The 16,798-nt window shown below is 38.2% G+C and overlaps 1 protein-coding gene across 1 annotated transcript in view; it reads left to right on the top strand.

Annotated features, from left to right (window-relative positions):
- MAP3K15 (mitogen-activated protein kinase kinase kinase 15) overlaps positions 1–16,798 on the top strand; it is a 118,898-nt gene that overhangs the window by 63,937 nt on the left and 38,163 nt on the right. Inside the window, 8 exon segments of the mRNA XM_032475658.1 lie at positions 2,941–3,035; positions 3,038–3,110; positions 7,626–7,738; positions 7,973–8,132; positions 9,987–10,009; positions 10,012–10,127; positions 11,553–11,597; positions 11,600–11,665. Coding sequence (XP_032331549.1) covers positions 2,941–3,035; positions 3,038–3,110; positions 7,626–7,738; positions 7,973–8,132; positions 9,987–10,009; positions 10,012–10,127; positions 11,553–11,597; positions 11,600–11,665 — 691 coding nt within the window.

Below are 16,798 nucleotides of genomic sequence, written 5' to 3'. Positions count from 1 at the left end.
TAAACATTTATTCAAAAATTCTTGAATATCTATGTAAGTATTTCTATATTATAGATTCCAGAAGAGTCAGGATGAGTACCTTGTCCTTTTTTTATTATATAAATTTCAAATATATTGAAAAGTAGGGAATAATATAACGAACCCCCTTATTTACCCCTTATCCACTTCAATAATTATCATCACAGGCCAGTTTTGTTTCTCACTCACTGCCACCCACTCTACCATACCCCAACGCTGGGTTTATTATGAAGCAAAGATAAGCCATTTCAATGGATATTTCAGTATGTGTCCCTAAAGATTAAGGAGACTTTTATAATAGATAATCATGATTATATTATCATACCTAAAAATTAACAATAATTTCTTAGTATCAGTGTTCAAATTTTCCAAATTGTGTGTGTTTGTTTGTCCGTCTCTCTCTCTTTTTTTTTTTTTTTTTTTGATGGTGGGTCTGTTTGACATGATCCAGACAAGGTCTATACGTTATATTTGGTTGATATGACACTTAACTCTTATTTAGTATATAGATTTCCCCTTCTCTTATTTTTTTCCTTATTATTTATTTGTTGAAGAAGCATTTGTCCTGTAGAGTTTCCAAATTTATGGATTTTGCTGATCGTATCCCTATGATGTAATTTTAAAAGTCCCTCCCCGACCCCCGTGCAAGTTGGTCATTAGGTCTAGAGGCTTATTTCAGATTCTGGTTTGATTTATTTTTTTTTTTTTTGGAAAGAATACTTAATATTTGGTTGTGTACTTTATCTGTTTTTTCTCTTTTTGTGATGCTAGTGACCCTTGACAATCATTGCCTAGACCCGTTTTTTCATTAGGGATTGTAAAACAGTGATATTTGAATTTCATGATTAATTTCTGAGTTATTAGCCCAAATATTTTATAAGGAGAAATTTTTCCTCATCAACTTGGTTACCTTGATATACAATTTGTATGGAAAAAAGAGGCTATATGCTTAATTTGTGCCTTGATCAGTTTTCAGAAACAATGAATTGGTTCATTAACATCTTTCAGAAGTGACCAGTGAGGTTTTATAAGATCGTAATGAACTCATCATCTTAGTGATAGTTGATATGTTTCCATTCTTTATAGTTATTGTTCTTCTTAACATTCAGATTGCCCCCTCTTTGGCCAAAAACTGATTCAAGTTGGCTCCTAAGTCTTTTTGATACGAGCTTAGTAGCTTCTTTGCTTCTTTGTGTGTTGAAATGTTCCAAGATCATCTTAGACACAGCTGGGATCAGCCATTCCTTCAGGGAGTCCTGGTTTCTTTTAGTGAGAAATGATGTTTACAGACCCCAATCAGGGCTTGGAGGTTCTCATTGCTACTGAGTTGGCCATTGCTTTGGACCTTTTTGGTAGACAGAGCTAGGGAAACCATCTCATGATACTGATGTTCCAATTCAAATTTAGGACTATAGGGTTTTTACATAATTTCTTTGGTTTTATATTTGTAACTCCTATGCTGAAAAATCTGGTTCCTAATGATATTAATATTGTTTGTTGTATTCTATAATGTAAATATATAACATTTTCAAAATACCTGTATCAGTATTATCACCAACAGTATGGTTACTGGAAACTATTTAAGAATTCTTTACATTTATGTTTTTTCCTTAAGTTATATCTTCTTAGGAAAATACAGTCAAACTGCTGTGTTTTTAAATCCCATGATAAATTCGTTTCTCTTTTATGAGTCAGCCATCAGCCAGATGCATAGGTTCATTTGTTTTGCCCCAGCCACAAATTCGGATGGTATGTTTATTGGCAAACAGTGTTTTTAGGCAATATTTAAGAAATTACTTCACTTTCATTTATAATTATGTAAAAATCTTAGGTAATTTCAAAATCAGATTTTAAGAAATGTAACTTGTATCTATCCCTGTCCTCTTCATCATGTTTTTTCCCTCCACCTATCAGAATCGGCTTTTATTACCTTTTGTTTTATCCTTCCATTTTTGAAGAAATAAAAGCAGATATATGTATTTATTCACATCCTCCCTTTTCTTAAATAAAGAAGGAGCATTCTGTGCACAGTATTCAAAACCTTGCTTCCTTGTCTGAACAGTATATTCTGGAGAGCTCTCCATAGCAGTATTATATAAAATTTGTTTCATTCCTTTTTACAAATATTTTATATTATAGTATGAACATGAATATCATTGTTCTTAGTTAATTTACTCAGTCCTCACTTCTGATGGACATATGCTTCCAAACCTTCACAGGAACACTTTTAATATTTCATAACCACAAACTCCAGTTATTTTGTGGAAAAAAATTATTTTAACAACTGTCTAAGGAATCCATTTCCTGTGTGTAAAATGAAAAATTTACCATATAATTTAATAATACAGAAGGCTATGATTGATGGATATAGAAATAATTTCTTAAATTTCTTATTCTGGTGGGTGTGATTGGAATTACTACAGTCCTTCCTTGTTTGAGGTTGGCAAGACATTTCAGTTCAAGAAATGCCAAGATTTCTAAATTTATCTTGACTTTCTGAATTTGAGGACCCTGCCACTTTTCCAAAATAATCTTTTGTCAAACTGTCTCATCCTCATGATTCAGGCTTAGCTTCTGAAATCATTACTCTCCATCCAGCGACAGGAGGCCGCCATATTATTATTTCTTTCTAAATATCTTGATCTGCATATGCTTTCATCCACAGTCTAGGTCTAATTTAAAGAGAAAGGATCAGGTAGGGACTGAGTATGATTGACTGAGACTTACTGGTGTTGATCTTAAGCAGTTGTTTCATTCACATAGGAAAAATGAAATATAATTTAGATGTCTTTTTCCTGCTAAAGCCAAGTATCCCTACACCAGCCCTAATGTAACAGTGGCATTCTCATTCAGAGAATGAATGCATGTATACTCCTGTGTCTTGATTAAAACATTTGTCATCTTATGACATGAACTTGTCAGGAGAAACAGCACAGGCGATCATGAGAAGGCTCTGCAGATCATGCTCCAAGTTCTGCAGAGCTGTGACCACCCAGCTCCCAGCATGTTCTGCCTGTGCAGAGGATCTACAAGGACATCTTCTTGGATTCAGACTGCAAACATGATGCCAGCCGCGACAGCGCCATTGAGAGGTAAGCCCTCAGCTCTAATCAGCTCTGCAAAGAATAGAATTCCAGTAGCTAAAGATCCAGGTCTTTTCCCTATGTCTGCCTCCTGTGTGCTGGCAGTGAAAAAATGCCATAAATGTGGTTTGGGAATTTCCAGATTCCTTTTTCCCAAAGGAAACCATTAGAAACAGGGTTTTCTACTGGTGACATTCTTCCCCCAAATTTACTCATTTATAGGGGCAAGGAGGCTCAGCACACACCTTCCATCTACTCCTTCTAGAACCTTGTTCCACTACCGTCAGGGCATCATCTTCTCAGTGAGAGATGTTCATTCCTGCTTATTCATTTATTCAACGAGTGTTTATTGAGGGTTTACTGTATGCCAAAAACTTTTCTAGGCAGTGGGGATAAAGACACAGCAGATACGAATCCATGCCCTCAAGGACCTTGCATTGCTGGTAAGGGAAGTAAGACCAACAAATACAGTAAAATATATAGGATGTCAGCTGATGGTGAGGACCTTGGGGAAAAGTTAAGCAGATACGAGGGAATGGAGGGTTTGGAGGAGTTGTCTGCAATTTTATATAGGATAGTCAGTGAAGAGGAATAAAGATGTAAAGATGGTGAGGGAATGAGCCTTGGAACTGTGTTCCAGCGGGAGGGGACAGCAAGGGCAAAGACCCTGAGGAGGAAGTGTGCTGAGCATGCCCAAGGTTGGTGAGGCGGGAGCAAGGGGGGGAGTGGCAGGAAATGGGAGAGAAGAAGACCCTTTTCTTCTGAATGAGATGATAGAATGCCAGAGTGTTCTGAGCAGAGGAGTGACAAGATCTGACATACCTTTTAACCAGAGTACACTCACTGTTATGCAAAGAATACATTTTAGGGGATATATCAGCTATCATTTGCTGCATAACAAGCATCTCCAAAACTTAGTGGCTTAAAACAATGATTTATGATTTCTCAAGATTCTGTGGATTGCCCAGGCAGTTCCTCTGCTGGTTCTAATCCTCAAGTGCTGGACTCACTCCTCAAGTTGCAGTCAGCTGGAGAGTCAGTAGGCCTGGAAGGTCCAAGATGGCCTCACACATATTTGACTGTTGGTGGTGAGCCTCCATTCTCTAGCATGTGGTTCTAATCCTGGTAGGCAGCATTCTAAGAGAGTGAAGGTGGAAGCACAAAGTCTCTTAAGGCCCAGGAACTGAAATGAGCTCAGTTCTGCCACATGTTCTTGGTCAAAGCAAATCACTCAGCCAACCCATATTCAAAGGGGTGGAGAAATAGATGCCACCTATGGGTCGGAGACATGACAAAGTCGTGTGTATAGTGGGATGGGAAGAATTTGTGGCTATTAAATAATGTACCATGTGGACAAGGGCAGAAGCAGGGAACAGTTAGGAGACTACTGCAGAAATTCAGAGAAGAGCTGATGGTGGCTTGAACCAGGGTAGTAGTGATGAAAATGATAAGATGTCAGAAACTAGATATGTTTTGAAGGTAGAGCCAACAGCCTACGTTATCTGTTTCTATGAAGAGCTCTTGGTATCACTGGTCCAGTGCCAATTAAAAATTTTTTTATTGAAGTATAGTAGATTTACAATGTTGTGTTAATTTCTGGTATACAGCATAGTGATTCATTTATATATATATATATACACATATATATATATATATTTATTTATATATTTATATATTTTTTCATTATAGGTTATTATAAGATACTAAATGTAGTTCTCTGTGCTATACAGTAGGACCTTATTGTTTATCTTTTTTGTATATAGTAGTTAATATCTGCAAATCCCAAGCTCTCAATTTATCCCTCCACCCCTTTTCTCCCTGGCAACCATAAGTTTGTTTTCTATGTGAGTTTGTTTCTGTTTTGTAAAGAAGTTCATTTGTGTCATTCTTTTAGACCCTACATATAAGTGATATCATATGGTATTCTTCTCTCTCTTTCTGGCTTACTCAGTGTCATTTAAATCTGTTTCCTCTCCCCTTCACCCCTCCTCTTTGTTTTCCTTCCATACATATTGAACATTGTCGCCTGCCCTCCTCTCTCCATCCACATTTTCCCCTGGTGATCCCAGTCACTCTCATACCTTGGAACCTTTAGCTGATCTCCAGCCCAGCCTCCACCCTAAGCTTTGGCACCACATTGCCCTCTCTTTGCCCACCTGTTCTACCTCAGGGGCTGGTATTTAAGACTCAGCATGTCTAAGCCTGAAGTCATTGCCTCCTCTCCACAAGGGGAAAAAAAAAAAAGAAACAAAACCATTGTCTTTCTTTCTTACCACCATCCTTTAGCCTTCTAGGCATACACTTTTGGTTAGTGTTTGATAACTTTCACTCATTCATCTCCCCATACAGTCCGTTCCCAATTCCAGCCCTTCTGTGAGTCTTCACTCACTCCCTGCCGGTCCTTTCCCATCACCACCACCACACCTAATCAGCAACATTTTTTTTTTTTTTTTTACTTTCTTGCTAGGTATGTTCTAACAGTATCCCAAGTAGGTTCTGGGCTTTGTGTCTATCAAGTCTATCCTTCGTAGATTGACAGCTTATTCCCCCTAAAGTTCAAAGACCCACAATGGCTCTCCACTCCCTATGAAATAAAACTTCAAACTCTTAGATCACCATTCTAGGTGCTCTGCAGACTTTCTCCCAACTCCCCCAACTCTGTTTCCCACCACCTGATACATGTCCAAGTAAACTGAAGTTCCTTAAGAGCTCCCCAAATCCTATCTCTGCTCTTACTATTTTCTATGCTAGGGGTTCCCTTTCCAAATCACTATTGTAATTCTATCCATCTTCATGCCACATCTCAAACCTCTTTGTCTTCTGTGAGTCTCTCTAGACTTGGATTTGTGTGGTTTCAGGTTACTTACCACATCCATGAAAATGTACTATTTTCACTAATTGTGTGTAGATCTTATCACCTCCATCATGGGACAGGTTCTTAGAGGACAGGGAACTTGTTTTATTCTTAGTTAGTCCCGGTAGTACCCAGTGTACTGTATGGTGGGGAGGAGTCACTCAGGGTATTGAATGGAAGGTGAAGGAAGGGAAATTAACGTTTGGTAGGGCCAAAGTAGAAAGCTGTGTTCCCACTGTGGTGGCCAGGAATTCAACCCCAGGTCAGAAAATGACTGCCTACAGCTCCTTCAAGGAAGTCACAGGAGCCTTTCTCCATCCACGTGATGAGGAGTGGCAGTGGCACAGGAGCAGATGAATCTTAGTCTTCTGGTCAGGGCATGTTGGCTCTGGTAAGAGCTCGGGGATCGTCTAGCTCTCAGAAGTGAAACATGCAGCTCAGGGAGACGTGGGGCTGGTCCTACACAAACCTGTAGTTGCAGCCCTGGCTCTGAGTTCAAGTCTTGTCTGTCTGCAAGTTGGACCTGTTTGATTTATGGATAAGAGGCATAAAGAAGTCACCCTCTCTGCCCTCTTCCCAGATAACTTTTCATAGTAAAAGAAAATTTAAAAAATCAAATAACGTATGTAATTTTAAATTTCCAAAACATATGGAGGAGTGGGGAGAGGTTTTAATTTCATTGAAATTTTGTTGACTGGGATTGGAAGGACTTTCTTAATGTCCTCTGGTCCATCTGAGGGTACTTATGTCCCAAAATTCATCAAATCAGGTTTTAACTGATTTCATGATTTCTGATTTAACTGATAAATTCTCCCTTCCACAACTGATGTTTTGTTGGTGTTTAATTCTCCTGTTGTCAACTGAGTGATAAAATCACTCCTGGTTTACAAAAAGACATTTTTGTGTCATTACTTCATTGATTAAATTCTTTTTTCCCTGGTCATAATATTTCTATTTGCTCGTGGAAGAGAAAGAAACATTTTATGTATAGAAAAAAGAGTAAGAATTAAAAATGTCATGGTTAACCTTTTGGTATAAAAATGGTATTTGCAGCTTTGGATCTTGTTCTTTATTCTCATGTAATAGATCCCTGTCCCTTCTCTCACTTTACGCCACTGCTCTTTGGGGTCCAGGATTTTGGCAGTACTGCTTCATATGTGACAAAATGATTCCATTTTGTAATATAAGCAAACAAATGTACTGCAGAGAAAGAACCTGTACCTGTTGTGATTTCCATGAAATAAAAAAGCTCAGTGTTCAAATGGGGTGTAACTTTAAAAATGAGATTTGAACATCAAATGGTGGTCTACTTTGGGGGGTCGAATTTTAATAGGTTTTAAATTTCTTTTGTACACTTTAATATAGTTCCTTTATTTTATACGATGCTTGTGGCTTTTATTTGAAAAAAAAAAAAAACCCGACGAAGAAAGATTTTAAAACTCTCTCCTGTTAGTTACTGTGTTGCTATTATGACATGTTAAAGAAGCCATTCAGCTGCTGCACGTAACTATCTGTAAAGATGGGTGTGCTGGCTGGGGGAGGAGATCCGGAAAATAAATTAGAGTAGTAAAAATTTTCCTGAAAAGGTTGGTTTGTGCCGTTATTTACACTCTTTTTCTTCTATCATCATAAGATGATATGATAAGAATTCAGTGGTTCTGTAATTACAGGTATCGCAAAGGATTTGAGCTCCAGTCATCTCTTTGTTCTGGAATTAACCTTGCAGTTTTGCTGATAGTTGCTGGACAACAATTTGAAACTTCCATGGAACTAAGGAAAATAGGTAAAGCTGCTTCTTACTGCAGATGTTGACATGCTTTGGTAACACAAGTTCAGCATTAAAAATTATGTTCAAATAACTAGCATTATATTTCAAAAAGAGCAGTTACTCTCTGATGCACACCTGAGGCAGTAGCCAAAATGAAATGCCTGGTTTCTCCTCTATCTAAAGGCTTGCATACTATGATAGATACTAGGAAGATTTTTCATAACTTTATCTAAAATTCGAATTCTTAAGATGTCCGGCTGAACAGTTTGTTGGGAAGAAAAGGGAGCTTGGAGAAAATGAACAGTTAGTGGGATGTGAGTCAGTTCTTCAACATCAGCATGTTGGCCAGTGATGTTGGGAAGGCTGTCCAGGCAGCAGAGAGGTTGTTCAAACTGAAACCTCCAGTCTGGTGAGTCATGCAGATAGTAAAGCTCAAAGTACACCAAGAAAATGATGTTCATCACAAATGAAGACTGGAACTAAAACACGAATAATAGATATGGTCAAGAAAATGGTGGCCCAGTAGTGGCCCTAGGTTAGCCCATTTTACAGCCCTTGAAATGTGCAAGAAAGACTACTTGGAGACCTGGAAATGTGTTCATGGTTTATAATGGAATAAGAAAAGCCAGGTGCACAGTCTATTTTCTCTTCAGTGATTCTCAGACTTTGGCATGTATCAGAATCACCTTTGTTGATTAAAACACATATTGCTGGGCTTCCTCTTAGGATTTCTGGTTCAGAGGGTCTAAGGTAGGGCCTGAGAATTTGCATTTACAAATTACAAGCTGGCGCTGCTGGTGTGGGGCCTACACTTTGAGAACTACTGTTCTATACGGACTCATTTTAATTAAAAATTTGTGTTTCGTATGTGACTCAGCAGGGTTTGGGAGGGTTGGACAAGAGCTGATTTCCCAATAGACATTAAGGTCCATTAGAAAGGACACTCCCTGAGATAATCACTATCAGTATTTTGGAGAAAATCCACCATTCATTATTTATTCATTACACAAATATCAACTGAGCATCAATTATGAGACTATAGCAAGCAATAATATAAGCACAATTATGAAGGACACTCTTAGCAGGCAGGATGTCCCAAGGACTGAGAAGTGATGTCTCAGAAGCCAGTCAAGAGCCAGACCTTTCTTTGGAATGTGTAGTTTGGACAACCCAGGCCTGCTGAGTTAATCCTTTACTGCTCAGTATCCAAGCAAGTCACGCAGAGTCTAGCTGATCTGCCTTCCCAGGATAGCGCCAGACTTTATCCTCAAAGGGCAAAATAGTACTCTGATACTATTAGTGGAACCACCTCTCCCCAGCTCCATTCACTACCAGAGAGGATGTGACCATCACTGCTTAGCAACTGTGATTCAAAAAGTTCAATTTGCCTGAAGATAGTAAAGGTGTGGTGAGATTGAAGACCTCATAAATTCAAAATCCCCCTGGTCAGATCTAATTAAAAAAAAGAGAGAGAAGACATTGAGGAGGGGGGAGGGTATAGGTCAGTGGTAGAGCATGTGCTTAGCATGCATAGGGTCCTGGGTTCAATCTCCAGGACCTCTATAATTAAGTAATTAATTAACCTCCTCCCCCAAAAAATAATAAAAGAAGAAAAGACATTGAGTTTCATATTAGTGATTGCCAGAGGTCAAAGTGAGGATCGGGGCGAGGAGGAGTTGGTGTGGCTATAGAAGGGAAACAAGAGGGATCCTTGTGGTGATGGAAATGTTTTCTATCTTGACTGTATCATTGTCAGTATCCTGATTGTGATACTGTTGTAGAATTTTGTATGATGCTACCATTGGGGTAAATCTTGCCAAGGGTGCATGGGATCTCTCTGTATTTGTTATCTTTCAACTGTATTTAAATCTAAAATTACCTCAAAATTAAAAGGGTAGTTAGAAAAGAAGACACTGAGTTTGAAATTTTGTCATTTTGTGGTTGCTTTGAGCTTCAAAGCAGTTGCTTTTGTTAATTAAGATAGCAAATGCCTGCCAGTCTGTATGCTTTGAACACAATGTACCAAAACTGAGATTAGCCCAATGTTGGTAAAAAGCCATGTTGTATGATTTTGTTGGACAAGCTTATTTTGCCCCATTTGGGTTTCTTTTAATTAAGTATGTGGCTGCCAAATGATTAAGAAACACTTGCTACATAATATGAATTTAAGCAAATGAAGCTTTTGGGAAATTTCTTGTAAAGGGAGTAGAATTGACTTTTCTCTTTGGGAATCTAATTTATTGGCGCTTGTAATTTTTTCCAGGTACCTGCGATCATTAGTTCAGAACTTCAACGCTTCAAGAAACCCATTATTGAACATTCACCCAGGCAAGAATGGCTGAACTTCTGGTTAGATATAATTTTTGAAGCAACAAATGAAGTTACCAGTGGACTCAGATTTCCAGTAAGAGATGCTAAATCCATTTCTTCAAGATTAAAAAAAAAGAAACCGGGATTGGTACTATCTAATTATTGAATACTCTGAAGGGAAGAAAACCTTAGAGTAATTGAAAATGTTAAGGTATCCATCAGTTTTATGTAGAATTGGCCAGTGATAGATCAACCCACTAGAAAAAGTTGGCTATAGCCTCTAAACCAGTGGTTCTCAACTGGGAGTGATTTTGTCCCCTAGAGATAATTGGCAACATCTGGAGACATTTTTGGTTGTCACAATGGTTGGGAAGATGTTGCTACCAGCAGCTAGTGAAGTGGAGGCCAAGGATGCCACTAAACCTCCCATACTGCACAGGACAGCCTCCCGCCCCCAACACAGAGTTACCCCGCTCAAATGTCCATAGTGCTGAGGTGGAGAAACTCTGTTCTAAAACGATGCAGCACTAGTAGTGAAATTTTGGAATTCAGACTGTTTCCTGTTGACCTTTGATTTGCCTCCAATGCCACTAATTAATTTTTAAAACTTTATTGAAAAGCAGAATTGCTTTTAGCTTTTCATTGAGGTTCTTTTTTTTTTTTTTCCTTTTTGTGACCATCTTATAAAAGAGTCACAAGTAAGACATCTAAGCATCCTGGAAACTGAACTTTAGATAATTGTGTTTCATATTTATGCTGTGACCATTCAGTGTTTAAGAATTTCATGAAACATCTAACAAAAGATTACATTATTTGAAATGATTATGATAATGATTTTGTTCCTGAGTAGTAAGTTATTAAATCTTCTTTTAGTTATACTGAAAGGTACAAAAAATAACGGAACAGACATTCATGTAATCTCTACCCAGATTTAGCAATAAACGTGTTCCTCTATTTGCTTTGGAAATTCATTCTGTCTCCTTCCCCCTTTTTTACCTGCCTCCTCTACATCTCTCCCTCCTCCTGTCCTTCCCTCCCTCCCTCTCCCCCAGCAAAATAAAATTTGATTGATGGAATGTCACCTCACTCTTCATCCTCTTGCATTTTTTTGCTGACTTGGGTACCTACCTGTGGATCATCCAGTTTACCTCCTCATTTCTCACAAAAACTGTAGCCTTCCTCTTTTTCCTCTGTGACCTCTTCAGGCACCCTTTCTTGGCCACCCTGTCTAAAGAAGTGTCCCCTACCTTTATTCTACATTATTTTCTTCAGAGGTCTATATGCTATCATATTACATATCTTCTGTGTTGGTTACCCCATCTGCCCTATCAGAGCATGGACCTCCCACAGGGAAGGGACTTATGTTGTGGGCTGCCACATCCACGGGTGCTAAAGCAGTGTTGGTGCATCGTTGGTACTTGAAGAATATATCTGTGGGGTCCAGAGCTTCCCACTTCCTCACTGGGCAGGGTAACCTATGTGGCATGTTCCCATGCTTTACAGAAATCTGTTCTTTTAGGTTCTGGTGATAGAACCAACCAAAGTCTACCAGCCTTCTTACTTCTTGTCTCTATAAACAATGAAGCTGAGGAGAGGATGGTTTCTCTGTGGCATGTCTCATCCATGGAAATGGTAAGAAAAAAAATCATAAACAGCGCTCTTTATTCTGTATTATTTAATGAAAAATTCAGTTTTCAAGTAGGAAAGTCAACTATGTTGTAGTCCTTGAAAGAACAGGTACCCACACCTAACTTCTGAGTTACAGGAGTATACAAGAGTGGAATCACAGATGGAAGGAAGCATATATTTATATGTGTACATGTGTGTGTGTGTATGTTATATATGTGTACATATGTGTGTGTGTATGTATGTGTGTATATATATATATATAAAATATGTGTGTATACATATATATTATATATAACTGGATAAGGATTAAAGTGCAGGTCCCTCCAAATCCCCCAAACCTGGTCTATATTCCCATTGCCAATGATTTGGTAGATTTCCATCTATACCTTTTTCTAAGCTCAGTTATATTTGTATAATGTATGTGTATACATATATCCATTTTATATTTAATATATATAGAGAGGGGGGAGAAGCACTTTCATTAAAGTGATATCATATGGTATATATTCATTATTTTGCAACTTACTCTTTAAAACATTTTTTAAAGTACAGTCAGTTTACAGTTTTGTGTCAGTTTGTGTACAGCATAATGTTTCAGTCATACATATACATACATATTTTCCTTTTCATATTCTTTTTCATTATAGGTTACTACAAGATATTAAGTATAGTTCCTTGTGCCATACAGTAGAAACTTGTTTATCTATTTTATATTTAGTACAATTTACTTTTTTTAAACTGAAGTACTATAAGTTATAATGTGTCAATTTCTGGTGTACAGCACAATGTCCCAGTCATGCATATACATACGTATATTCATTTTCATATTCTCTTCCATTAAAGCTTATTACAAGATACTAAATATAGTTCCCCGTGCTATACAGAAGAAACTTGTTTTTCTAATCTATTTTTATATATAGTAGCTAACATTTGTAAATCTCAAACTCCCAAATTTATCCCTTCCCACCCCTTTTACCCTGGTAACCGTAAGATTATTTACTAAGTCTTTGAGTCTGTTTCTGTTTTGTAAATGAGTTCATTAGTATCCTCTTTTTTTCTTTTTCTTTTTTTTTTTTTTTTTTGAGATTCCATATATGAGTGATATCATATGGTATTTTTTTCTTTTTCTGGCTTACTTCACTTAGAATGATGATCTCTGGGTCCTTCCGTGTTGCTGCAAATAGCATTATTTTATTATTTTTTATGGCTGAGTAGTATTCCATTGTATAAATATACCACAACTTCTTTATCCAGTCCTCTGTTGATGGATGTTTAGGCTGTTTCCATGTCTTGGCTATTGTAAATAGTGCTGCTACGAACATTGGGGTGCATGTATCTTTTCAAAATTAGAGTTCTCTCCAGATATATACCCAGGAGTGGGATTGCTGGATCATATGGCAAGTCTATTTTCAGTTTTCTGAGGGATCTCCATACTGTTTTACACAATGGCTGCACCAAACTGCATTCCCACCAGCAGTGTAGGAGGATTCCCTTTTCTCCACACCGTCTCCAGCATTTATTATTTGTGGACTTTTGAATGATGGCCATTCTGACTGGTGTGAAGTGATATCTCATTGTAGTTTTGATTTGCATTTCTCTGATAATTAGCGATATTGAGCATTTTTTCACGTGCCTATTGACCATTTGTATGTCTTCACTGGAGAATTGCTTGTTTAATTCTTCTGCCCATTTTTGGATTGGGTTGTTAGTTTTTCTGTTATTAAGCTGTATGAGCTATTCTGAAAATTAAACCTTTGTCAGTCACATCATTTGCAAATATTTTCTCCCATTTTGTAGGCTGTCATTTTGTTTTGCTTGTGGTTTCCTTTGCTGTGCGAAAGCTTGTAAGTTTAATTAGGATTCTTTTGTTGATTTGTGCTTTTATTTCTATTGCCTGGGAAAACTGCCCTAGGAGAACATTGCTAAGATTTATGTCAGAGAATGTTTTGCCTGTGTTTTCTTCTAGGAGGTTTATCGTGTCTTGTCTTATATTTAAGCCATTTTGAGTTTATTTTTGTGTACAGTGTGAGGGAGTGTTCTAACTTCATTGATTTACATGCAGCTGTCCAGTTTTCCCAACACCACTTGCTGAGTCTTTTCTCCATTGTATATTCTTGCTTTCATTGTCGAAGATTAATGGACTGTAGGTCTGTGGGTTTATTTCTGGGCTCTCTATTCTGTTCCATTGATCCATATGTCTGTTTTTTATGCCAATACTGCTCTGTTTTGATTACTGTAGCTCTCTGGTATTGTCTGAAATCTGGAAGGGTCTTTTCTCCAGCTTCGTTCTTTTACTTCAATATTGCTTTGGCAATTCTGGGTCTTTTGCGATTCCATGTAAATTTTAGGATTATTTGTTCTAGTTCTGTGAAAAATGTCCTGGGTAATTTGATAGAGATCACATTAAATCTGCAGATTGCCTTGGGGCAGTATGGCCATTTTAACACAACTTACTCTTTTTAAATGATCCATATGTACATCACGGACTTTTTTTTGTACAGCACACACTGATCCACGTGATTTTTTAAAATGTAATATTCCCTGTATTTCTATATCATGGTGGTACATTTCTGAGTGTGGGTGACCCATAATTTATCTTACCACTTTCCTGCTAGTGCACATTTAGGTCTCAACTTTTCATTCTAGCTGATGGTAGACACGCTGGTGCACATCATGGGGGTTATGCCCTACCATGTACATGCAGATATTTCAGGAGCAGAGATTTCCAGAATTGGACTTGCTGGATTCAAGATGTGTCTGAAGTACTTCATCAGACTTTTTCTTTCACAAAATAGTTTGTAGTAATAAAAAGAGGTAGCACTTTTGACAAGTGTGTTACATGGAGCTATTTGCTATGTATATGTTTTCATGGAGTGTGGGGAGAGTTCTGCCATTAACTTGGCAAAAAAGGATTTTTTTCCCCCTGGAAACACGAGTCTGAGCTATTATGTCTTAATCAGGTAAAAATAGCAATATCTTCAAAAATTAAATAGATCATTGGAGAATAAGGAGAGGCTCAAAATCATATTAGAAACTCCTTAGCAGAAAAATAGTCATGACACAACTTCCCATTGTTCAGTGGGTATAAAGTTTGAGTTGTGCAAGATGAGTCAGTCATAGAGGGCTGCTGCACAGCATGGTGTCTGTAGTTAACAGTATGGGGGTGTGCACTTCAAATCCGTTAGGCGGGCAAATCTCATGTGTTCTTACCACACACACAAAATGAAAACAAAACCCAAGAGACACATGGACACTTTGGGAGTTGTTAGCTATGTGTCTTACTTTGATTGTAGTGATAGTATCATGGGTATTTGCCTATGTCCAAACTCATGAAATTATGCACATTAAATAAGTGCAGTTCTTTGTATATCAGTTATGTCTCAATAAGGGTATATATCAAAAAGATATAGTCATGAATGGTATTTCAAGTTGCCTTAGTCTGCTTGAGCTGCTGTAACAGAATACCATAGACTGGGAGACTTAAACAATAGAAAAGTATTTCTCACAGTTCTGGGGCTGGAAGATCAGAAATCAGAGTGCCAGCATGGTCAGGTGTTGATGAGAACCCTCTTCCTGGTTTGCAGATGGTGGTCTTCTTGCCCTGTTCTCACATGATAAAAAGAGAGACAGGGAGCTTCTCCTGTCTCCTCTTCTAAAGGGCACTAATCCCATCTCAAGGGCTCCATCCACATGACCTAGTCACCTTCCAAAGGCCCCACCTCCTAACACCATCACACTGCCAGTTAGGGCTCCAACATATGAATTTGTGCAGACACTAACATTCAGTCCATGGCACAAATGTAAGCCAGTAACCTAGTCTAATAGTTAACAGTGAAGCTACCTGCCTCTCATTGATAAGAGAGTCAGTCGCCATTAGCGAAGACGAGCTGCTGTAATGTGCTGGAGGCTTTTTCCTGTGCTGTGTGCTTTAAATATTTGAGTGCCAAAGAGAGAAAGAATAAGATACATATGTGGTGTTCATACAGATATGTCTCATTTGAAGAATGCATGAAACCTATACTAGATTTGCCTCTTTGGGTTTTTTTTTTTTTTTTAACCTTTCATCCAAGTATAACATACACACGGAAAAGTGCATAACTCATAAACGTACAATTTGATGGATTTTTTACCAAATGAACACACTCAAGTAACCAGTACAACTCAAGGAAGGGACCATTAGCAAGCTCCCACCCCCAAAGCCCTACTTATGTTCCCTGCTCCAGATGCTACCCCCATGAAGCACCCTGTCCTCAGTGTTGGAGTTCTTGTGCTAGAGGCCAACTTTGCTTTTTTTAGTCTTTGTGTCATTGATGCCACTGATACAAGAGAATTTTCAAAATTCTCATCTGTAACCTCACTCTTCCATTGATACAGGTAACAGAGAGCTCATATTTTCACAAGGAGCTGTGGAAAAAACTAATCCTGTTAAAGCGACTCTTCTTGCTTTTAGAGCAAAATGATTTTGTTCTCATGGAATTTTACAAACCTATAATTATTGCAGGCCTTTAAAGGAAATTTCCGTTGGTACATATACCATCTCACTGGTTGTAAATGTTTTACTTTGTTTGCCTGGAGTCCGTAATAAGAAATGGAAAGGACTACATAAGCAGCAAATGCTAGTTTTCCTTGACTGATGAAATGTTTTGCACAGTGCTTGGTAGTTGTCAGTGCAAACGTCTGAGAGAAATATAAATTGCCTTTTTACTTTGAGGAGGAAGCCTTTGCTTTTGCCTTCATTTACATTTTTGAAACTCTGCAGATTGTGAGAGCAAGCAGATTAGCCTAGAGTGAAATGCCGTTTCTCTACACAGAGTTCCCAGTGGGCTACGGACGGTGAGAAGCCGTCAGACATAGGCACATGTTCACCCATGGACAGCACCGCTGGAAGATGAGGCTAAGTTCTGCTCCATCAGCCAAGGATTCAGAAACTTACGCTGATAAATGTTGAACTACCAGCTTTCCAGGGGAGGCAGGAACCAGAGGGCTGATTTGTGGTGGTTGCTGATTTCTGTGGTGTAAATACTCCCATCACGGCCAGTTTCAAGCAACCTCCATCGGGTCACTGAGCATGGGGTTAGGAAGTGATGTGTAAAATTGGCCTTCCCAAGCTGATGCGAGCTGCACCCAGCACACTGA

This window comes from Camelus ferus, chromosome X (assembly GCF_009834535.1).
Source record: "Camelus ferus isolate YT-003-E chromosome X, BCGSAC_Cfer_1.0, whole genome shotgun sequence".
Classification (NCBI taxonomy): domain Eukaryota; kingdom Metazoa; phylum Chordata; class Mammalia; order Artiodactyla; family Camelidae; genus Camelus; species Camelus ferus.
Note: the sequence above shows the minus strand (reverse complement) of the source record. Positions and strands in the feature narration are given on the sequence as shown.